At 45.6% G+C, this 21,952-nt stretch overlaps 13 protein-coding genes across 13 annotated transcripts; 7 read left to right on the top strand and 6 right to left on the bottom strand.

Annotated features, from left to right (window-relative positions):
* Positions 1-13: 13 nt before the first annotated feature.
* Positions 14-4,507, top strand: HPODL_01117 (MAP kinase kinase kinase of the HOG1 mitogen-activated signaling pathway; the record flags this gene model as incomplete). The annotated part of the gene is made up of 1 exon (XM_014077612.1): positions 14-4,507. The coding sequence occupies one exon, from the start codon at positions 14-16 to the stop codon at positions 4,505-4,507; it is 4,494 nt and encodes a 1,497-aa protein (XP_013933087.1).
* On the bottom strand, positions 4,508-5,770 carry HPODL_01116 (Protein KES1; the record flags this gene model as incomplete). The annotated part of the gene is made up of 1 exon (XM_014077611.1): positions 4,508-5,770. One exon carries the CDS (start codon positions 5,768-5,770, stop codon positions 4,508-4,510), a length of 1,263 nt encoding a protein of 420 aa, XP_013933086.1.
* A 167-nt stretch (positions 5,771-5,937) lies between these two features.
* HPODL_01115 (NADP-specific glutamate dehydrogenase 1) lies at positions 5,938-7,317 on the bottom strand (the record flags this gene model as incomplete). Its single annotated transcript, XM_014077610.1, has 1 exon — positions 5,938-7,317. One exon carries the CDS (start codon positions 7,315-7,317, stop codon positions 5,938-5,940), a length of 1,380 nt encoding a protein of 459 aa, XP_013933085.1.
* A 1,011-nt stretch (positions 7,318-8,328) lies between these two features.
* HPODL_01114 (Fatty acid-binding protein) lies at positions 8,329-8,703 on the bottom strand (the record flags this gene model as incomplete). The annotated part of the gene is made up of 1 exon (XM_014077609.1): positions 8,329-8,703. The coding sequence occupies one exon, from the start codon at positions 8,701-8,703 to the stop codon at positions 8,329-8,331; it is 375 nt and encodes a 124-aa protein (XP_013933084.1).
* A 311-nt stretch (positions 8,704-9,014) lies between these two features.
* On the top strand, positions 9,015-9,893 carry HPODL_01113 (uncharacterized protein; the record flags this gene model as incomplete). The annotated part of the gene is made up of 1 exon (XM_014077608.1): positions 9,015-9,893. One exon carries the CDS (start codon positions 9,015-9,017, stop codon positions 9,891-9,893), a length of 879 nt encoding a protein of 292 aa, XP_013933083.1.
* A 64-nt stretch (positions 9,894-9,957) lies between these two features.
* Positions 9,958-10,461, bottom strand: HPODL_01112 (Ubiquitin-like protein ATG12; the record flags this gene model as incomplete). Its single annotated transcript, XM_014077607.1, has 1 exon — positions 9,958-10,461. The coding sequence occupies one exon, from the start codon at positions 10,459-10,461 to the stop codon at positions 9,958-9,960; it is 504 nt and encodes a 167-aa protein (XP_013933082.1).
* A 39-nt stretch (positions 10,462-10,500) lies between these two features.
* On the bottom strand, positions 10,501-12,339 carry HPODL_01111 (Golgi-associated retrograde protein; the record flags this gene model as incomplete). Its single annotated transcript, XM_014077606.1, has 1 exon — positions 10,501-12,339. The coding sequence occupies one exon, from the start codon at positions 12,337-12,339 to the stop codon at positions 10,501-10,503; it is 1,839 nt and encodes a 612-aa protein (XP_013933081.1).
* Positions 12,340-12,753: 414 nt separating this feature from the next.
* Positions 12,754-13,407, top strand: HPODL_01110 (uncharacterized protein; the record flags this gene model as incomplete). The annotated part of the gene is made up of 1 exon (XM_014077605.1): positions 12,754-13,407. The coding sequence occupies one exon, from the start codon at positions 12,754-12,756 to the stop codon at positions 13,405-13,407; it is 654 nt and encodes a 217-aa protein (XP_013933080.1).
* Positions 13,408-13,418: 11 nt separating this feature from the next.
* HPODL_01109 (cation-transporting ATPase 1) lies at positions 13,419-17,069 on the bottom strand (the record flags this gene model as incomplete). Its single annotated transcript, XM_014077604.1, has 1 exon — positions 13,419-17,069. The coding sequence occupies one exon, from the start codon at positions 17,067-17,069 to the stop codon at positions 13,419-13,421; it is 3,651 nt and encodes a 1,216-aa protein (XP_013933079.1).
* Positions 17,070-17,297: 228 nt separating this feature from the next.
* On the top strand, positions 17,298-18,356 carry HPODL_01108 (Replication factor C subunit 4; the record flags this gene model as incomplete). The annotated part of the gene is made up of 2 exons (XM_014077603.1): positions 17,298-17,365; positions 17,399-18,356. 2 exons carry the CDS (start codon positions 17,298-17,300, stop codon positions 18,354-18,356), a joined length of 1,026 nt encoding a protein of 341 aa, XP_013933078.1.
* A 55-nt stretch (positions 18,357-18,411) lies between these two features.
* Positions 18,412-19,248, top strand: HPODL_01107 (uncharacterized protein; the record flags this gene model as incomplete). Its single annotated transcript, XM_014077602.1, has 1 exon — positions 18,412-19,248. One exon carries the CDS (start codon positions 18,412-18,414, stop codon positions 19,246-19,248), a length of 837 nt encoding a protein of 278 aa, XP_013933077.1.
* A 225-nt stretch (positions 19,249-19,473) lies between these two features.
* HPODL_01106 (Heat shock protein SSC1, mitochondrial) lies at positions 19,474-21,450 on the top strand (the record flags this gene model as incomplete). Its single annotated transcript, XM_014077601.1, has 2 exons — positions 19,474-19,506; positions 19,552-21,450. The coding sequence occupies 2 exons, from the start codon at positions 19,474-19,476 to the stop codon at positions 21,448-21,450; spliced, it is 1,932 nt and encodes a 643-aa protein (XP_013933076.1).
* Positions 21,451-21,538: 88 nt separating this feature from the next.
* HPODL_05276 (putative membrane protein) lies at positions 21,539-21,952 on the top strand (the record flags this gene model as incomplete). The annotated part of the gene is made up of 1 exon (XM_014077600.1): positions 21,539-21,952. The coding sequence occupies one exon, from the start codon at positions 21,539-21,541 to the stop codon at positions 21,950-21,952; it is 414 nt and encodes a 137-aa protein (XP_013933075.1).

The following is a 21,952-nucleotide window of genomic DNA, read 5'->3' as shown; positions in this document are numbered from 1 at the left end:
TACTCAACAAAGCATGTCGCCCACGAGCAAGGATAAGCCGAGTGATGAGGAGACTCACCAAGAAGACTCCGAAACGCTACGATCGCTGTCAAAGTTAAAGTTGCAAATACCCTCTCAAGGCGTTTTGCTTTCACCACGAGGAACACCTCTTTCGTCTCCGCATAACACTGGCACGTACACTGCCGACCAGATGCTGAAAATTCAGACCGATTTGAACAATGGCGTGCCCGTTGAAGCTATTGGAAAGTTGGATACAGCTCCCGAACAACTGCCGACTAAGAAAAGTGTCAAATCGAGTCCCGATGAGCAGCCCCAAAGGACGCCATTGCTCAAAACGCCAAGCTTCCATTATATCACCAATGGCACCGGTCCAATCAGCTCTAGGTCTAGTCGAGGAAGCAACAACTACCAAAAGTTACGAACCCTTTTCTCAAATCAGAGCAATGGCTCCTCGGGGCCTATGTCTGCGACCATCGAAGGCGTGCGTCCCCATTCATCCATTTTGCGTTCAAACTTGAACACGAAATACTCGCAACAGTACCAGCAACAGGAAATGCTGTATCTGAACGGTATCAACAAGTTCAAGAACAGGTATAAGGTGAACGACGATTATTATAACAAATCGGTGGACATCGAGGATGACGACGACCCAGCGGAAGTCACTGTCGATGAGGATCCAGAGGCTTTAAAAATACAGGACAAGTTGGAGGAGTTCCAAGAGGACTTGAGTCAAGATGATAGTAAGGAATTCAAGGCGTTGAAAGCTTTGAGTCAACAGGTGGGCATGACCAGTAATGAGTGGGAGAAACCATCAGAGTACAGATTGGACTCCACAGTTCTTCTCGACATATTGAATCAAAGCGACGATATTCAGTTGAAGCACACCGATGACAATGCTGCCATTTTGGAGCGTCTTGAATGGCAGTCTCTTTTGCAATCTGTTCTCACTGGTGACGTGTTGACGGGAGAGAAGACAAAGTTGATAAAGCCACTGAATGAAGTGGAAGGCGAAAGCTACTTGCGTGCCTCGTACAAAGAGGATCTTTGGATAGGGATACGGTCCAAACTTTTTGGTAGAACTGAGGAGGATCAGAAAAGACTCGTGCAATATCATAGGGGTCTTGTTGATGAAATTCTTGATGAAATCATGAATTTCAGACTTGAAATGCCGGAAGACATACAAAATTCGCCTTATATCACACAAGTCAAGTTTGGATTTGACAAAGTCAATGATTTACTTAATAGGTATGAACGTTGTCAAGAACTTTGGAGAACTCAGAAGGAGATGGAAAATGAGAAACCTTTGTGTGGAACACCTGAGTTTACGTCCCGCTTGCACGCTCTTATTGCATGGACCTCGATTACGTGTGCTATCCAGCGAGAATCTGACGTTCTGAGGAAATGGGTTGGCAACGACGATCTCGATATTCTAAGATCTCCTGGCCCTTCGTCTGCAAATAGCGAACTCCCTGAACTAGAGTCCCAAGATGACCAAGACCACTCGGACAGTGAGACTAGCTCTAGCAGGAACAAGAATGGAAACATATTCAAGGAAGATCGGTCTTTTGTGGAAAGAATCATGAAAGAGAAGGATATTGAAGATCTATTCAACAAAAGACTATTTGCTAGTTGTGCACATTGGACTTTCAAAGCAAAGGAGTCGTACCTTGAGTATCAGCAGTATTTTGAGAAACTGAATCTACCGTCTTATGTTGACTCCCTCTTGGTTCTCGCGATGTTCCCCTCGAAGTTGATGAAAGAATTAGTGAACACCAGACTATCATACGCCAAAAAACTGAGAAATCCAACGATGATGATGATTGACCAAGTCCTTGAAGATTTCAAACTGTACATCACTCTCGCGCTAGAGATTCGCACATCATTCCTGGAATATTGTTCTCCTCGTGAAGGCTGGATATCGTCGTTGGACTATCAAGATGCAGACTTTGACAACGCTATTTTGGAATGTGTTCATCATTATTTATTATTGTTGAACAGAAAGCTATTGGATTCTCCGAAGTCATCAAAATCGTTTAGAACATTCAAAGAGCCGGAAGAACTGGAACGCGAATGGTCCTTCCTTCAAAACCTTGGGTTCTATATTGAAGGCGGCTCTGCAGAGGTTGCGACTCAATTTAGCATATTAACATCTAAGCTTGTTGCTAGGCTACATCAATACATGCAACATCAGTTCCAGGGACCTCCTTACGATGGCACTCCGTTGGACAAGCATAAAATGGTTAGATGGTACACGTCCATGATGGAGAATTTCGGTCAATTGAAAAGGAAGTTCTTCCGTTTCCATGCTATTCTCAACTTCTATTTCCAAAACTCCATATTGTACAATTTGAACGGTGCGCGCATGAAGAAGTTTTTGGATATGCTGAAAGAAAGTAATCATGTACTCTATCACAACGCGCAGTTGGCGGAGGAAGGTGTTTACGTTTTTGCATCGGAGTCCATTGCTAGTAAGCCATATGAAGTTTCCCGAATCTTAAAAAGTTCGCATCTCGGTGTGGATTTCAGCAAAATACCTAAGAGACATATGGAAGCAGCAGAAAATTACACTTACTATGCTGAACCTATTTATGCTGAAGCTGAACACTTTGGTGAGAACCAAAATGAGTTCGATGAGAGCTATGATTACGTTTTGGTGGTTTATCCCGCCAAGGCGATGATGTGGGATGGTATCGTTTTGCCACTGGATCTCACCTCCTTACCTATTGGCAACCTCGACAAAGGAAAAGTCTTGCTGATTTCCAAGGGTGGCTCTTCCTCCAAGGTTGATGATTGTGCCAATTGGTTCAAAGAATGTGTGGGAAACACTATAGGCTCCGCTGTTGGCAAGAGATGCTCCTTGCCAAAAGTGCAAAGAGAACTCCAAGTCATCTCGAAGCAATTTTTCAGAATGTCGTGCTTTGTCATCGATGCCGTGCCTTCTGTGAGAAATCAATGTCGTGGAATAGCAGATACGCAAGAGCTAGCAAATACCGTGTTCACATACATTCGAGATTCAGGTCGTGATTTCTTGAGGACGTTTGACAACGCACGAAAATCTGTACTCATTTTGAAGCTGTTACAGTTTGCTATCGAATGGTTGAGTTTTATTGTGGATGACTGTATACCCACAGACCCTAAAACATTCAGATGGTGTGTCTCTGCTTTGGAGTTTGCGATGGATATAACGACTGGATTCAATATTCTAACCTTAGACAGCGAAAAGTTCTACAGATTGAAGGACAAAGTTGCAGGGTGCATGTCTCTATTAATTTCTCATTTCGATATCATGGGGGCAAGAACCAAGGAAATGCAAAAAAAGAGAATGCTCAATTACCATTCTATCTCAGAGAAAGACTTATTCACGCTTGATGATGAAAGCCTAAGTTCATTGAGAGAGCATATCATGTATCAAATTGGCCGCCTAGAAGAAGAGAGAAGATTGCTACAAGTCGAGCAACAATCTGTTGGCCGTGTCCTGGATGATACGGATACCGATAACCAATTCCTGACCTACCTCGCCTCGTCCTTCTCATCTGTCTCCATCAGATGGCAGAAAGGTAAATTCCTGGGTGGGGGAACATTTGGTTCAGTCTATGCATCAATTAATCTGGACACTGGAGGAGCTTTAGCGGTGAAAGAAATCCGGTTCCAAGACAGACAGTCTATCAAATCCATTGTGCCGGCCATTAAAGGTGAGATGACTGTGTTAGAAATGTTGTCGCATCCTAATATTGTTCAATTTTTCGGTGTTGAAGTTCATCGCGACCGAGTTTACATTTTCATGGAGTACTGCAGTGGTGGATCTTTGGCAAGTTTGTTAGAGTATGGTCGTATTGAAGACGAGTCAGTGATTCAACTCTATACACTTCAAATGCTTGAAGGTCTTGCATACCTCCATCAGTTTGGTATTGTGCATAGAGACATCAAACCAGAAAACATACTTCTGGACCACATGGGAGTCATTAAATTTGTTGACTTCGGTTCTGCTAAAGTGATCGCAATGGCTGCTCACGGCAACACCTCGAATACAACAGGTGGCTCATCCAGCAGCGGGGGCAACGGCAGCGGTTCCGGGACTGCCACTTTGAATTCGATCCTCCATTCCGGCCGCAAAACACAGGCGTTGACTGGTACGCCGATGTACATGTCGCCGGAAACAATCAGGGGCGAAACGATTGGCAAGTTTGGTGCCATTGATATCTGGTCATTGGGATGCTGTTTATTGGAAATGGCTACTGGAAGACGACCATGGGCTAATCTGGACAATGAATTTGCCGTGATGTATCATATTGCTGCAGGACATCTTCCTCAATTCCCAACCAACGACCAATTAAGCATTCAAGGACAGCACTTCCTGGCGAAGTGTCTGGATATTGATCCAACAAAGCGTCTTACTGCGGTGGAGCTTCTACAAGATCCATGGATTCAAGCTATCCGGAATGAAGCGTTCAGTGACTCGAGCAACAGCTCGACTACGGAGCTCGCAGGAGAGCACACTCCAGTATAATTAGAAAACGATATCTGTGGTATCTAATCTTTCGGGACAGAATCTCCAGTGAGACCCTGCTTCGGTTTCATTGTCTTTAGACGAGCCCTTTCTGGTACCGGAGGGAACGTTTTTCAGCGACAAGTTTGCCATGTTGGCAAGCTTGACATATCCCGTTTCGTCATCTTCTTCCGTCAGAGTTGTATAATCAATTTCCTCAAAGAATTTCTGTTTCCAAGGAGTATCATCAGCAGCTTCTTTCTTGCGCAGCTCGCGTTGTTCATTTTCGATCTTTGTTTTTTCTTCGTGGATCAAATTGTAATTATTAGCCCTGATCGCCTCGGCAACTTTCTGCCAGGCTCTTCTGCTTTCCAGCGGACTTTGCTCTTCAATAGGCTTGACCGTCAGATGTTGAGGTTTGGAGTTCTTGGCATCGAAGAACACTTGTGCATCGGAAGCAACGGTGTTACCTCTTGATATGGACGAGACGCCCGACCACTGGCCGCTGACGGTGTATAGAGCCTTCGTCTTGTCCTCAGCCTCGCTAATGTTCTTGTAGATTCTGGCTTTGAAACTGTTGCTCTTACCAGAAAAATAGCCCTTGCCGGAGTATTCGATGACCGCAACGTATCCTGCCGATGACTGGATGTAAGACTTCTGTTCTAGTTCAACGAACGGAGCGGCCATCAATATACCTTCGATGTGGAGAGGTGGTAGGGTAATTAGGTACTTCTCGTTGAGATTCTCATAGCTTAGCAATGCATGGCCGTATTGTCTCACGTTCAATGCGGTTGCAGACATGGAAGCTCTAACTCCGTTGTAGCCCTGGAGGGTGGTCTTATTAGTTTTATTTTGGATTGCGTAGGCAGTGATAGGGGGGTGGTGGCTGACCTGTTCGCTCACCAGCAGTGTTTCTCCGAACTTTTTGGAGGGCGACTCATCAGTCCACTTGCCAACAAACAATTCGCCTAAGAATGGGTTCAGAGGTTTCTTCTCGCCACCAAGCGTCTCAGCTCGAGAACAGTACTGGCTTTTCAGGGTGGAGATGAACCAGCGGAGAACGGCAACCATGTGCTTGAGCTCAACAGAGTCAATGTCATTGGGTTCCTGTTGGATGAAGTTAGGGGCCAGAAACAGATCAACATGTTCGGACCAGTACTGGGAATACTCCACCAAGGACGTAGGCGAAAGGATAAATGGCGGCGCAGTCAGCGACGACAAGTCTCCGTTGTAGGATGCCAAACTCTTGATAAAAGAGGTCCAAGAAGCAGAAGTGGACGACATGGAGGCTGAGGTCGTATAAATTGCGTCTAAATATTTTTGTCCACCTAAATAAATACACAGCCACAGACCATGCTTTTTCATGGCCTGGCACGATAAACTAAATCCGTTTCGCTAAAGAAAATTATTTCATTCTGTTCTACGTACAGTACATCCAGTGGGCGTCACATTTACCACCAGTCACCTTGAGCCTTCATGGCCTCAGCAACCTTAACGAAACCGGCAACGTTGGCACCCATGACGAGCGATGGCAAGGTGTCCTTGTTGGTCTCGGCGCTGTAGGAAACAGCAGTTTCGTAGCAGGTATTGAAGCAGTTGACCATGATGTCCTTGAGCTTCTTGTCGACCTCCTCAGCAGTCCATTGGACTCTCTGAGAATTCTGTGCCATCTCCAGACCTGAAACAGCAACACCACCACAGTTAGCAGCCTTACCTGGAGCGTACCAGATACTGTCGCCAACGGAAGAAGCGCTCTTTCTCTCGGCCTCGAAAACGTCAATGGCCTCCTGGGTGGAGCCCATGTTGGATCCCTCAGCAAGGTACTTGCAGCCAACAGCAACCAAAGCCTTGGCTTCCTCGCCAGAGACCTCGTTTTGGGTAGCACATGGCAGAGCGACATCGACCTTACCGGCGTGAACCCATGGTCTGGCACCGTCGATGTATTGGACAGGGGTGGTTTCGAAAGCGGAGTACTCACCAATGATGTCCTTCAAAGACAAGAACTTGACCTTGGCCTCGATGATGGCCTCGATGTGCTCCTTGGTGATACCAGATTGGCAGATGATGCAGCCCTTCGAGTCGGAAAGAGAAACAACGGTTCCTCCAAGTTCGATGACCTTCAAAGCGGCGTACTGAGCAACGTTACCGGATCCCGAGATAGCAACTCTTTTGCCAGCAAAAGACTCCTTTCCGTTGGTGGCCTTCTCGATCATCTTCTCGACGTAGTAGACCAGACCGTAACCGGTGGCCTCTGGTCTGATCAAAGAACCACCCCAGGTCAATCCCTTACCGGTCAGCACACCCTCGAACTGGTTCTGCATCTGCTTGTAGGCACCGAACATGAATCCGATCTCACGTCCGGTGGTACCAATGTCACCAGCTGGAACATCGGTGAACTGGCCAATGTGTCTGGCAAGCTGTCTGATGAAGGCAGTGCAGAATCTTCTGATCTCGTTGTCGCTCTTTCCCTTAGGGTCGAAGTCAGATCCACCCTTACCACCTCCCATGGAGAGACCGGTCAAGGCGTTCTTGAAAATTTGCTCGTATCCAAGGAACTTGAGGATCGAAAGGTTAACACTTGGGTGCAATCTCAGACCTCCCTTGTATGGACCCAGAGCAGAGTTGAACTGGACTCTGTAACCTCTGTTGACCTGGACATTGCCCTGGTCGTCCTCCCAGGTGACTCTGAACTGGATGATTCTCTCTGGAACAGAGACAACCGGAATCACCTTCTCGTACTCTGGGTGCTTCTGGAACAGAGTAGACTCCTTGAGGGTGGAGTACAATTCGTTGTAGGCTTGCTCGAATTCTGGCTCTTGTGGTTGGACCATTGTGTATACTATGGGGAAGGGGCAGGAATTGCGGCGGAACCCGTATTTATATTACCACTGACTAGCTGGGTGTTTCTCGAAGCCGCATCCAAAGATTTCCGTTGACGGAGATCTTTGTGAAAAATTATCAATGGACTAAATATTATCTATAGCCAATCACAGCAGAGCGCCAAGTTACTTTTTCCACTCGCACCACACACCAATTCCACGCCCCGCGGGCCTTGCCGCACACCGTAGTTGCTTTTCGTGCCAGCAGAACAATGCGGAAATATCGTTCAGGACAAGTGCAATTTTTTACACCAGCTTCGCGGCGCTCATGCCGGCAAGAGACGCCGGCTATGTTTTCCTACATGAAGGCTATTGTTCACCAACACCGGTAGCAATAAATCTGGTAATCCCACTTGTTCTATGAAAAATTTTCCAGGGGATGATGACTCAGTACATCATTTTCGCGACCTCGAGTCCTACAATACGTCTCGGATCCCAGCTGCAGAAGCAGGCAAAACAGGAAATCTACATGACGGATACGCGTTTAGTCCGGCGCGCTTGATGGCAACGCTCTGCTATGTTCCAAAGGCTCGCTGAATACCGGATTGCTAGCCTCTATTATCGCACCAATCATTGACTTAGAAGCATAACCGAGTTTTCTCTGGCTCATCTGCAATGCACACTTACCGGAAAAAATCGCCCTATCCAGTACAACTGGTTAAATTTTACTCGGCTTCCCGATGGTGTCGGGTGTGCTGTGTCTCCGGTTCAGGCCTGGAGTCAACACGTCCAAGTCTTTGCGTCAGGCTCGGTCCGTCTTTCAAGGATTCTCTGAGTTTGTTTAAATCCATCTCGGTGACTTTTTCGCGGCTCCGCCCATAATCAATGATTACCGGGTGAGTCTATCGATGCAAAAGTGAAGTTTATTTTTTGATCATATTTACCTCTCGTTTTCTCACTACATATTCCATGACATTATGGACTCTGCGTCATTGGAGGCCTGTTGATCGTGGCGGTTGCTGATTAGAGCTTTGCCTTTTCTGGACCAACGAACTTGAGTAGCTTCTCTACATTAGCGGCCTTCATGACGTTACCCTTGATTTTGAGCTTTCCTGTCATGAACAACTTTTGAGCGCTTGCCTTCCCGTCTATAAGTTTGCGAAGTTGTACATCACCTATCTTGATCTTTATCTCGGCATCGTCTGCCACTTTGTCTGTCTTCTTCAACGTTCCTTCTGACTTGGCATCCAAAACCCAATATTGAGTCTCGCCCGTCTTTTTGTCATTGATCTCAAATGATACCAGCGAGTTCAACGACTTCAACGCCTCCTTTCTCAAGGACTCGTTTGACTCAAGAGCCTCCGATAGTTTTGTAAGTGATTTCGTAGATTTCGACATAAGTAAATGCTGTTCCAGGAACCCTTTTATATTTAGGGTTCCCCACACTGGTCAGCATGTGATAATATGATTATGAATACTTTGCCACGTTCATGCAGGCAAACCAGTTCGAAGCAAGCATACAGTTTCGCTTCGTCGTGACGAAGGTATTTCATTCCATAGCCACAAAAGTTGACACGCACAAGCGTTCAAATAAATGTTTCAATTTTCCCTTGACAGCATAAAGTTTGGGTTGCAAATGTTTTGCCCCAGATCAGGCCCAATTTAATTAATAATTCTAGAAATTGAAGGCAAATTAATTTTGTTTCATCATGGGTATTTACAATCCTTCGGACTCAAATAACATCGAGTCTTTGGCGACCAAAGAAGAGAAACCGTTGAATACCTCTGCATTGAGTACCATCAATGACTCTTTGGAGTCATTGCTATCTTCTGCGAACAATTTGACCTCTTCTTCTGTCTCCAATCTCCTTGATTGGTCTAGCAAGTATTTGGGCGATTCGGGCCACGACTTCCACGACAACCTCGTCAACGCCGTGGACCAAGTGTTCGACATGTTCCCGCTATTTAACGAGTCTCCTTTTGGGTCGTTCGGTCGCCGGTTCAAGAATCAGGAGACCCCTTACGGTCTCTGGGCCTATCCGATTCCGTCTGCCAAGTTATACGCAAGATGCCAGGAGATGAACGGCTTGTCTGTGTGGGATGCTAACGGGGCATGGAGATGTTTGTTCCCAAGGGCCAGCATCCCGGACGACTTCGGTTCGGCATTGGCAAGGGAAGACGTGGAGAACGACTCGTCTCACCAAAAGGGTTTGTTTTTCCAGCAATACACTGATTATCTCGGCTTCAAGGTTAAGATGACGGAATTGGCCAACAAGAAGCGCAAGGAAGAATGGGAGAAGTTCAAAGAAGAGCAGAAGTCCAAATGGGACTTTTACAAAGACGATAAGAAGTGGGGAGACAGCCCTAATTTTACAGGGTCAAGTACATCCACTACCATCCGCACGTTGGATGATGGCGACGTGGAAAAGGTTACTGTCATGAAACAGTTCTTCAGCGACGGATCCAGCACCATCAAAGAAACAAAAGAGATTCTCAACAGTGCTGGTGAGCGCAAGACCATTGATGAGAACTGTCAGAAACTTCCAAACCAGAAGAAATCAGGCTGGTTTTGGGATAATGAGAAATGAATTGCTTAATTATACCACTTTTAGGATAGGCGTTGTGAATAGGTATTGAATACACTTAACTTTATTAACCGAATGCGACGATGTTGCAGTAACTGACGATGAGCTCGTCACCCACGCGGAAAATATTATACAGATTTTCGAGTTCCTCGTCGGGATTGGGACTGACCGAGTTATTGAGGTAGCAGTACACTTTTTTGCCTAGTTTGAGTTCAAGAAATCGCAAGATGGAAGAGAATTTGGAGCTTTTGCTGATCTTGAAAACGGCAGGGCTGACTTGGTCCACAGACCCTATTGATTTGAAGCGGATTTGTATTTTGGATTCGGTCGGTTTGGACACCGAGAGCACAGCAGAAGTGGTTTTCGCTGGCAGTTTAGAGAGCATCATACTCTGGTTGAGGGTAATTTTTGTCTTTTGCGGGTCATTCTTGATCGTGGTTTCGTCATCAAGCACCTCTTCCTTACTATCTGTTGCCTGATTCTGTTCTTCAGCAATGGTCTGAGGTATGTCTGTCGTCCCTACTTTTATATTGAGCTCCATCAAGGAGCTCGCAAGATCTTTGTCGCTCATAAATAATAATTAATTACTCCAGATTATTAAAATTATAGATTATTCCCTATTTGCGTACGCGTCTACCAGATTTTGAAAGTGCGCCACTTCGTCCATTCCAGGTTTATTGGATTCTTCCAATTCGCTCAGAATAGTGAAGACAAGCGAGAAGTTGCTGTAGAGAAATAATTCTCTCTTTTTCGGATCTAGTGTAGAGCTCATCTTCATTAATGTGCTTTCGAACTCGTTTCGAAGTCGGACAATGGAGTTTGTTAGCGGTTCCGACGTCTCCTGCTCTATCAGATTTTGAGAAAGGCTAAGCAAGTTGAGCAGTACACGCCCAAAGTTCTGCGTTAGGCCTAGCGGAATCATGGTATTCTTATTGATGCTCTTGAGTATCACAGTGGACGATACGCTTTTCTTGATATTCATACAGTTTTGATCCATCAGATTTTGGAATCTTGGCCATAGAATAATCAGCTGATAGTTCAGGTAGTCTTCCATCACTGGTATGCGCCGATGCTGCAATTCGTATTCCAGCTGTTGAGTAAGACGAATAGCTATGAGCACCCCAAAGTAGTCGTAGGTGTTAGAAATAAGATGTTTGGTGAAACTGTGTCCGATTTGATACACCGGGTTGAATATCGTCTTGAAGATCTCATCTAATTGCTCACTCTTGGTCAGATTGAAGAATTCGTTCATAAATAGGTACTCAACACAGACGTTGTCTAAAAGTGCAACATTGAAATTTCTGAACGCAGTTTCAAGCCAGTATTTTGCGTTGTTAGTCTCGGCTATCTGAGCGGGCATGACCGTTTCATCAAACTTGCCCAAAGACTCAAGTCTTTTTGTCAAAGCAATCAAATACTCGCTAGGAGTGATTTCGTGTTTTTGGTTAGAGTATCCAAAAAATGATCCGGCCCCAGAAGGGCCTCCCTCCTCATCGAGGGACCCAAGCAAGATGTTCTTTTCAACCCTGTGTATTCTCAGTCTTTCCAATGACGAAGTGTATTTGACAAAATTTTGATAGTAGTACCAACGCATAGTATGACAGTATGCCTGACAAAGATCGTTACTCAATTTGAGATTCTTTTCCTGCAGAAAGGTGAATATCTCCTTCACCTCGAGCATCTCGCTCTGAACCACCTGCGATGAAACTGTTTGTTTTCTCAGGGTCTTGATTTGCTTGATGAGGTAGTCTCTAATTCGTTCCACAACTTTCAGCTCCATAAGATCCAACAGTTGTACGAGCTCTGGAAGACACTTTGGCTGATTTTCGGAAGAGTACTTGGAGTAGATTTCCCTCTTCTCCGTTAGGAACGTTATGTTTTCAATCCACTTTTCGTCTATCTTGTCGTCTATTATGGAGTTTATTATGGAGGGAGGGATAATTAGATCGTTAATGACCGGAGTTAACCTTGTGTCTAGCTCCTGCTTGCTTTTTATCTGCGAGTTAAGCACGTCAGATCGTTTTTGGAGAAATTCCATTTCCTGCGATAGCTTGTTGATGTTGCGCTCAAAATTCTGGAGGTAGTCGAATAAAGGCTTGAGATATGTTCTGGTGTTTTTTATTTCCGACTGAAAGTTAGCAAACTTCTCATAATTGACTTGGTAATCAAACTTTTCGAGCTGCGGATTCAATGTACTAAGAAACCGATATTCCTGTAAAGTGTTTATTCCCTTACTGGCCCGCAATCCTTTTAAAAGTTCCTCAATTCCATCGTCGCCGTCGTCGAGCTCTCCGCGAACATCGATCTCCCATTCCGGGTTCAATTTGCGTCGAAGCCACTCCAGCGCATCCGGGTCATCCTTAAAAGGCTGCGAATGCTTAGAGATCGACCTCCTGGAAATCTTGCGTGTCAGCTGCGGGGTGCTTGCAACACTCTCGGCTGGAAGCATGTCTAAGCGATAGATAGATTGGACTGATATTTTTTTTCGAAAGCAGATTTCGCGAAAATTAGTATCTATAATCAGTACACCAGAAATATGTACCGAGGCATACGGCTGTGGTTTGACGTGCCCTGAAACCACGAAGCCCCCCGGAAGCATAATAGCTCCAAGCAATGCACTGGATTAGGATTTCCAGTTCTCCGAGCTCAGCGGGAGCGCAACATTTTCCCCCGCACTATGACGTCAGACCCCACAGTCTCCAAGTTGAAAATTTCCAGACTGCAGCTTTGCGCTCGTCCATGCGGAAACAATGTATGTTGTTTAATCTGTGACCGCTAGCTTCAAAAGGATACGACCAGAAGGGGAAAGAATATAAAGAAAATTCCATACGCGTTACTTGGTTAAACGAAGATCTTGTCCCAAATGGATGAAGCCAGTTCGCAGCCTGTCAACCAGAGGCATCATACAAAACCAGCATCTTTAGCATCAAATTCAATATTGCTACCGCCCATCCTGTCCCCATTCACGACACCGGTACCTCCGCCCTACAAGCCAAGCTTGACCTCCACTAATTATGCTGCCCGGGTTCCTTCATTACCCTCGCACCATTCCTTAGACGCCAAGACCATACCGAATCCGATTGATCTCCGAGGGACAGCGGAGAGAATTTCTTCGCAGGTGGGCCCAATCGCCCCGGCCCGCGTCCCACGCAGTCTGCCAGACGACGGAAAGGAGAAGATCAGGAAGCCACAGAAGGTGTCCAAACGATCGAGAAAGGGTTGTTTAACGTGTAGGTTCCGCAAGCGTAAGTGTTGTGAGACTAAGCCGGTGTGCACTGAGTGCAAGCGGCTAGGCATAAAGTGCTCCTGGATCACAAACGGCCTCGAAAATAAGAACAAGTCGAAGAAGAATCCCGACTTTCTTCGAAATGACGAATGCTACGACGACATATTCGGCGTCATCAAAGTTGTCCGAGGCAAGATAGACTACAAAATTGCAGACGGCGACTTTGTTGAAGGCAACAAACCCCCGGACGATGAGCTGTACAATACAGAAGCAGAGACACACGAAACGTGAATTATAACACTCTATCTGGTTTTCTTCTCTTCTTCGTCCTCCCGGATGGCAATGTCGGCAGCCTTGAAGTCCATGAAATAGTGCTTCAGCACCAACTCGATGATCCAACTGATTCCAAAGTCCAGCAACATAGCAATAGTCAATTTAAATTTGAAGAGGCTGCTCATCTTGACGAACTGCATTGCTTCGTTGAGCTCCGGCATGAACTCGGTACTTCCAGCAAAACACAAGAATGTAACTCCCAAAAGACCGTAGTACATGCCTCTGTTGTCCCTGATGGATTGTCTGAACGGTGGTCCCTGGTAGTTGATCGTGAAGGTGGCAACCTGCTGCGAGAGCTGGATCAAGAACATGGCAGTGTTGAGCAGAGAAGGGCTGAACTCTTTCTCCAGGTCCACCTGTGGCTCTCTTGGCTCAAGGATGTAAACTTCTTTGGTGATATAGATCAGAGAAATCAAGTGGATTGCAAACTGGCCAAGAATGGATCCCATGATGTAAATATTGAAAATTCCCGGTTGTGGTCTCTCTTTGGACAGCTTATCAAGGGACTTTCCTCTAGAAATCGACAAAAAGCACACACTCAACAGCAATCCAGAAACAGTAGCTTGTCCATCTCCAAACTTGATACCAGCAAGATATAGCACGGAAAGCGAATAGGCAGAAACTAAACAATTCAAAGCCAAGATCTTGTACATTTGAATTGTAGACACCAATGCACATCTTCCCTGTCTAATGATATGAACAACGGCAGAAACGTTTGCAAGTTTGGATGTAAATGGTGCAGCAACCGAAGCATCTCCGAGCTTTAGAACTGGAGCCTCATTTTCGTCCTCTTCCTCTTTTAGGCCTGCCAGCAACTGCTCTGCAAAGTTCGACTTCTGTGTCGCAGAGCCATTTGCATTCGCACCTGATGGAATAGGCTGCTTGTTCGCAATCTCAACCGCTTGCCTCATTTCCGGAGTGATGGTGTGTCCTTGTTTCTCCATTGTGGCCAGGTAATGAGGATTCAATGGCCCTGGAGGATACAGATGGGCAATTGGGGCAGGAACTTTTGGAGGTGGGTTTCCCCATCTTTTCATGATGTCGCACTGTTTCTCGTAAACTTTCTGCAAACTCTCGATCTTCTTGTTTTCTTGAATCTTCTTCAGTCCTTCTTCAGTACCGTTTAATAAAGCAACACCAACATGGGCCTGTTTCAATGCACCAACGTCGTTCGTACCGTCACCGCACATGAGTGTCTTGTAACCCAAGTTCTTGTAGGAATTCAAAATAAACTCCTTTTGCGATGGCGAGACTCTAGAGTAGACCCAGGTATACCTGATCAGCTTTTCAAGTTGAGGGTGCTCCATCAGCTTAGACAGTGCATATCCTGTGATACAGATGTCGTTCTTTTGCAAGAACTTGACATCAAACTCCTGGGTTGGGTTGAAAGGAATAATTCTGGTCTCGTCAACATTTCTCCATGCCAGCTCTGAGTCTCCAGGATAATGAGTTTCAGGAATGTCCAGAATAAGCACATCTTTTGTCACAATAGCCACCTCCTTGGCAACATGGCACGCAGTCAATGGGTTGTCACCAGTGATCATGACACATCTATGACTGGACTCATTGAGCATCTGAATCGTCGAGATAGCATCATCTTTCAGAGGACAGTGGAAAACGATAAAGCCAGCAAACTTCAATCCACTTTCAACAGAATGTCTCTCGAGACCGTCAATGTTTTTGTCAGAGCTGAGGTATTTGTAGGCCAATGCCAAAACTCTGGATCCGGAACGGGTGAACGATTTGTACACTTCTTCGTAATTAGAAGGAGCATCCACAAGCATTTCCTTGATTGTCTCAGGAGCACCTTTACAGCTGACAAGTACCTGATTACCAACCTTCGAGATGGAAGACGACCTCTTGAGTGCAGAAGAGAACTGGAACCTTCTCAAAATCTTGATGACTCTCTTGTGGCCCTCGATGGTATTCTTGGTTTTCGAAGAGAGTTTCCAATTGGCGGCCTTGAGTGTCTCTTTTTCCATCGGATCACCAACGATTTCTCCGTCATCGAGCTTGACCAAAGCGTGAGCAGAGCCAAGAACATCCAGAGTCACAGATGGAACGCCAGGGTCTTCTGGCTTGAATAGTCTTCTAATGTTTGATGAATCAAATCCAGCCAATCCCTCAAAGTTGAGGTCTTCTCCGGTCAAGGTACCAGTCTTGTCAAAACAACAAACATCGATTCTGCCGGCCAGGGGAATTCTAAATGGCTCAGTGCAGTAAATGTAGAACTTTCCAAGAGCAGCCAGAGATTGGTTAACGGCCATGGTCAGCTCCATAGGAAGTTCTGGAGGAACAACAGATGTCAGCACAATGATACAGTCGAGAATCAGCTTAGACTGGATTCTTCCCATCTTGGTTCCCTCAACCCACACGTACCACGAGGCAATGACTGCGAACACGAGCAAGAAAAGAATGAAGAAGAATGCCTCCTTGTTTGCCACAGACATTCTCTCGCTGGAGAAAATCATAACTCTGACAAGAGAACCCTGGGTGGTCTCAAATCCGGTCTTTGCAACCAAAGCCAAAGCACCGTTGTCAGGAGCCAGTTTAATCAAAGGCTTTTCTGGAGGAGTCACTTGCAAGCAAGATGTTCCGCCATGCAACTGGGCGTTCTTGTCCAATCCATCAGGCTGGTACAAATCAGTCTCCTCTCTAAGCTTGATGGACTCCTTCAAAAGCGGAGTTGATTCTCCAGAAAGCATAGCCTCATTAACGATGCAGGATCCGTCAAGAAGCACCAAGTCACAAGGAATGGAAAGATCTTCGTGAGGGGTTCTTGTCACGGAGACAATATCACCAGGAAGCAAGTCCTCAGTGGAGATCTTGGACCATTTCTCATCTCTATAGCAGTAGATGTCGTACGGTTTGATTCCCATGCTCTGAAACTCGGTCATGGTACTCTTTCTTTGGTAAACACTCGTGCTCTCAAAACTGACGAGCATGAATAAGGAGAACAATGACAAGTACCACATATCATCCATCAGCCACAAGGCGATAGAAAATAGCTGAAACACGAAAAACGGAGCCAGCGCGTGTTCGATGAACAGCTCGATGAACGTCGGGATCGGGATGTCGAACTTGTTCTGGCCGTACAGATTTCGAAGGCCAGTTAGTTGATCGCTCTTGAGGCCCCTGGATTGCTTTAGGCGACGTATGGTGAGCTTCTCATCGTCGATGGCAAAGATTGGAGGTGAAAATTTCGAAAGCTCGCTGTTCCAAAAGTACTTCCTCTTCTGGTAAAGGAAGGAGAGCAGCTGTGTCTTAGGGTCAAACTTAATTTCAGAAATCTCACTGATACCAAAGCTTGGTTTTGCCCTTATAAAAATATGCGACGCCTCGTCCAGAGAATCAACTCTAATATACTTGAAATTGACATTCAAGTCCAAGTTCCATCTAGGAAGCAGCCAAACCAACGCATGGATCGACACCAAAGTCAATGTGTAGACAAATGTCCACTCTCTGCCAACAAAGTACTTATCGTAGTGGTTGGCGTAGAGATTATAATACACTGGATAGATTGCCAAGAAAGGAAGCACATATGGTTTGAGTACCAATGGCTTGCGCTTGAGCAGCTGTGACGACTCGATAGTGTCACTGTTGATCAGGTCTTGGGTCATGGTGTAAGATAAAAAAGGTGGAAATTTTCAGATAGTGCGGCCGGGTAAAGACGAGGCGAGAGATGGAAGAGCTTTACACTAACGGTTAGGTTTCATTAACCGACTGTCCGTAGTTCTTGCGGCATGGTGAAACCCTGTACGATCTGCCCACCATGAAGATGTGGCTGTCATTTGCTCACCAGCTCACCACCAGTCGGTCGTATATATTTGCGGCTGTGCAAGACGCGTATGGAAAATGCTGATCTGATTGATTTTTTCTACACCATGAACTATCCTTTGGATTTGGAACTTCCTTGGTAAGTACTGACAAGACACAATCTAACATCCAGGGTGGAAAAATACAGGCCTACTAAATTGGACGATGTGGTGGGCAATAAGGAAACTGTTGAATCGCTGAAGAGGATTGCAGAGGAGGGAAACATGCCTCATCTAATCATATCGGGTCTGCCTGGTATCGGAAAGACTACCTCTGTGTTGTGCCTTGCACATGAGCTTCTTGGAGATCAGTTTCGCGACGCTGTACTGGAATTGAACGCGTCTGATGACCGTGGTATTGAGGTGGTCCGCAATAAAATTAAACAGTTCGCTCAGAAAAAAGTCCAACTTCCACCAGGAAGACACAAAATCGTAATTCTGGACGAGGCAGACTCAATGACTCCTGGAGCACAGCAAGCTCTCCGGCGCACCATGGAAATTTACTCCAACACCACCCGTTTCGCATTTGCTTGCAACCAATCAAGCAAGATCATCGAGCCATTGCAAAGTAGATGTGCCATTTTACGTTACAATAAGCTCGAAGATGAGGAGATATTAAGAAATCTACTGCACATAATAAAGCAGGAAAAGATTGAATACACCAATGACGGCCTGGAAGCACTAATATTTACGGCCGAAGGTGATATGAGACAGGCAATCAATAATCTACAGAGTACATTCTACGGCTTCAATTTCGTGAACTCGGAAAATGTTTACCGAATTGTCGACTCTCCACATCCCCTAGTGATCTCCAAAATGCTCAGGAGTTGTATTCGGGGCGATTTCGAAGGCAGTCTCGACATTCTACGGTCGCTGTGGGCAAAAGGGTATTCTGCGATCGATATTGTCAGCACTAGTTTTAAAGTTCTCAAGTCCATGTACGACATTGAAGAGGATAAACGGCTGGAAGTGATTCGCATCGTTGGTTTTACCCACATGCGTGTTCTGGAAGGAGTTTCTACCTACCTACAGTTGAGTTGCATGCTGGCCAAAATTTTGGAGCTAAACAAGGAACTGAAAATAGATACGTAAAGAATGAATTTAAAGATTGGTGTTTTTTATTTCCCTTTAATTTTTTTTTCGCGTCATGACATCTTCTGATTATACTACCCCTTTTCTGGTTCGATTATTTCGATCTTTGGACACTTTGGTCGCGCTTCATTACAGTACCAACTACCTTTCATCACTAGTGCGCTTTTCAACGGTATCGAAGAAGGTATTGAACCTCAATCAGGAGGTACTTTGCACGATCAAGTCAATATATCCCGAGTCCTATGACATTGCTAGAACAGGAGACGATATCACAATTGATGTTTTCTGTAACGACTCTGCACACAGATCCGAAGAACGCGTCCAACTCATCCAAAAGATTGAAAAGCGCCAGCAAATCTTCAGATCCAAGCTCGAGGAGTGGAACGCGAAAGGGTGCCCCATTACATTCAAGCTAGAGTCAGAGCAAAAGCATCAAACATCGCCTAAGAAAATTGGCAAAATTGCCAAGCCCAAGAACTCACGCACCAAGTACGAATTCCATGAAAAGCATCTTCTATCTGACCTGCCACTTTTAGAGCGCATTAAATTGAAGCAGGCTTCAAAAAAGGTAAACATACTCCGCGATAATAAACAGGATGCACTTGACTCCAAGATGGTCCCAATCTACAATGTGATCTATGAACAATCACCTAAATTTGATAATTCCAAAACTGTCAGTTTGAGCGTCACTCGTCTTCAACAGCTAGTCAGAGACTCCATGACACTACCGGTTTCCGAAAGTGATGTGCGCAAAGTATTGCATCAGCTGGCCGAAAAACTCGGACTGCGCCTGACAGTCATTGGTGAGACCCAAGTTCTTAAAATCCCAAAGCTGAACAGGAACGAAGATCTCGCCAAGTTGAGCAGCTACCAAGCTGAACTAGTTGAATAACGACTCGGATTCTTTATGCATCCTTGCACCATAACTCAAGGGTCTCTATTGTTCTTCTGGAAATTTCTGCTGGTGTAGTGAGCAAGGCACTACCGGAAAAAAAAATGACGGCGAAAGAATGAAAAAAAACTGGAAAATTAATTTATATATCTTTGTTTTGCCCCTGTGGATTTTGAAAACCAGGACAATTCAATAAGTGGGTAGCAAGTGCTAGTAATTGAAAAGATGTTGGCAAACATTGCTAGAAACGTGAGAAGTGTGAGTATTGAACATAGAGTTACCGTTTGCCCGCTAACTTCTCAGTCTTCTCTCAGACAGCTGAGATACAACTCCACCAAGGTGACCGGTTCCGTGATCGGTATCGATTTGGGAACCACGAACTCTGCTGTCGCCGTGATGGAGGGAAAGACTCCAAGAATCATTGAGAACGCCGAGGGTTCCAGAACTACTCCATCTGTCGTTGCCTTCACCAAGGACGGTGAGAGATTGGTCGGTATTCCAGCCAAGAGACAAGCTGTGGTCAACCCAGAGAACACCTTGTTTGCTACAAAGAGACTGATTGGTAGAAGGTTTGAGGATCAAGAGGTGCAAAGAGATTTGAAGCAAGTTCCATACAAGATCGTCAAGCACACCAATGGTGACGCTTGGGTTGAGGCCAGAGGCCAGAAATACTCCCCAGCCCAAATTGGAGGTTTCATTCTTAACAAGATGAAAGAGACTGCCGAGGCATACCTCGGTAAGCCTGTCAAGAACGCTGTCGTTACTGTTCCAGCATACTTCAACGACGCTCAAAGACAAGCCACCAAAGATGCAGGTGCTATTGTTGGTTTGAACGTTGCCAGAGTTGTCAATGAACCTACTGCCGCTGCCTTGGCTTACGGTTTGGAGAAGACTGACACTAACGTCGTCGCCGTGTTCGACTTGGGTGGAGGTACCTTCGATATCTCTATCTTGGACATTGACAACGGTGTCTTTGAGGTCAAGTCCACCAATGGTGACACTCACTTGGGTGGTGAGGACTTTGACATTGCTTTGGTTAGATACATCGTCGACGCTTTCAAGAAGGAGTCCGGTATCGACCTTCAAAACGACAGAATGGCCATTCAAAGAATCAGAGAAGCCGCTGAGAAGGCCAAGATTGAGCTGTCCTCTACTCTTTCTACCGAGATCAACCTTCCTTTCATCACTGCTGACGCTTCCGGTCCAAAGCACATCAACTTGAAGATGTCCAGATCTCAACTTGAGCAACTGGTTGAGCCATTGATCAAGAAGACTGTCGAGCCAGTCAAGAAGGCTCTTAAGGATGCTGGTCTTTCTACCTCTCAAATCTCCGAGGTTATCCTTGTTGGTGGTATGACCAGAATGCCAAAGGTTGTCGAGACCGTCAAGTCTCTGTTTGGTAAGGAGCCATCTAAGGCTGTTAACCCAGATGAAGCTGTTGCCATTGGTGCCGCTATCCAAGGTGCTGTGTTATCCGGTGAGGTCAAGGATGTCTTGCTTTTGGACGTTACTCCATTGTCTCTTGGTATTGAGACTCTGGGTGGTGTCTTCACTAGATTGATCCCAAGAAACACTACTGTTCCAACCAAGAAGTCCCAGATTTTCTCCACTGCTGCTTCTGGTCAAACCTCCGTTGAGATCAGAGTGTTCCAAGGTGAGAGAGAACTCGTCAGGGACAACAAACTGATTGGCAACTTCACTCTTTCAGGTATTCCACCAGCTCCAAAGGGTGTTCCACAAATTGAAGTCACTTTTGACATTGACGCTGACGGAATTATCAATGTTTCTGCCAAGGACAAGGCATCTGGTAAGGACAACTCCATCACTGTTGCTGGCTCCTCCGGATTATCTGACGCTGAGATCGAGAAGATGGTTAACGACGCCGAGAAGTTCAAGGAGCAGGACAGAGCTAGAAAGGAGGCAATTGAGCAAGTCAACAGAGCCGACCAACTCTGTGCCGACACTGAGAAGTCTCTTGAGGAGTTCAAGGAGAAGCTGGACGCTACCGAGGTCGAGAACATCAACAAGAAGATCGCTGAGTTGAGAGAGATCATCGTGAAGGTCAACGGTGGTGAGACTGTTGAGGCCGACGAAATCAAGACCAAGTACGAAGAGTTGCAAGCTGACTCATTGAAACTGTTTGAGAAACTGTACAAGGACGGTAACGCTTCGAGCTCCGAGTCTTCTGGTGAGCAAAAATAAAGTTGTTTATAGTTGACTAATTTGTATATACGGGAGTTAGTAAAGAATATTGTATGAAAATAAATAAATAAATATAGTAACTTCTATAATGTTTAAACTGAACCCCTTGAGCAAGTTGATATTTCTAAGCATTCTCATAGCAATAGGGTTTCTCAATATTGTGCTCAGCTGCGCATTGTATGATAATTGGCTTCCCCTTATCGATGTTGCCATTTTCCTTGTCGCTCCGCTGCCCAACGCTTTAGCACAGTCCCTGTCAAGCGCATACGAGGCTGATTTCCTATCGGATTCCCACGAGGAGATGCCAATCAAGGAGTTCTTCAAATTCATGACGGGATTTCTTGTCATCAGCGGTATCATTTTCCCCATTATCCTCTTCCATTGCCATCTGATCACGCACTGGAGTCTAATTTTAAGTGTCGCGGGAGGTTTCATCATATATCTCAGCATCGTGCTCTTTATTGTGGGTTTCAAAGAGGAGCCAGATGAGTATGATTTCTGA

Source organism: Ogataea parapolymorpha, chromosome VI, assembly GCF_000187245.1.
Source record: "Ogataea parapolymorpha DL-1 chromosome VI, whole genome shotgun sequence".
Lineage (NCBI taxonomy): Eukaryota > Fungi > Ascomycota > Pichiomycetes > Pichiales > Pichiaceae > Ogataea > Ogataea parapolymorpha.
The sequence above is the reverse complement of the archived record's forward strand: the minus strand, read 5'-3'. Positions and strand labels throughout refer to the sequence as shown.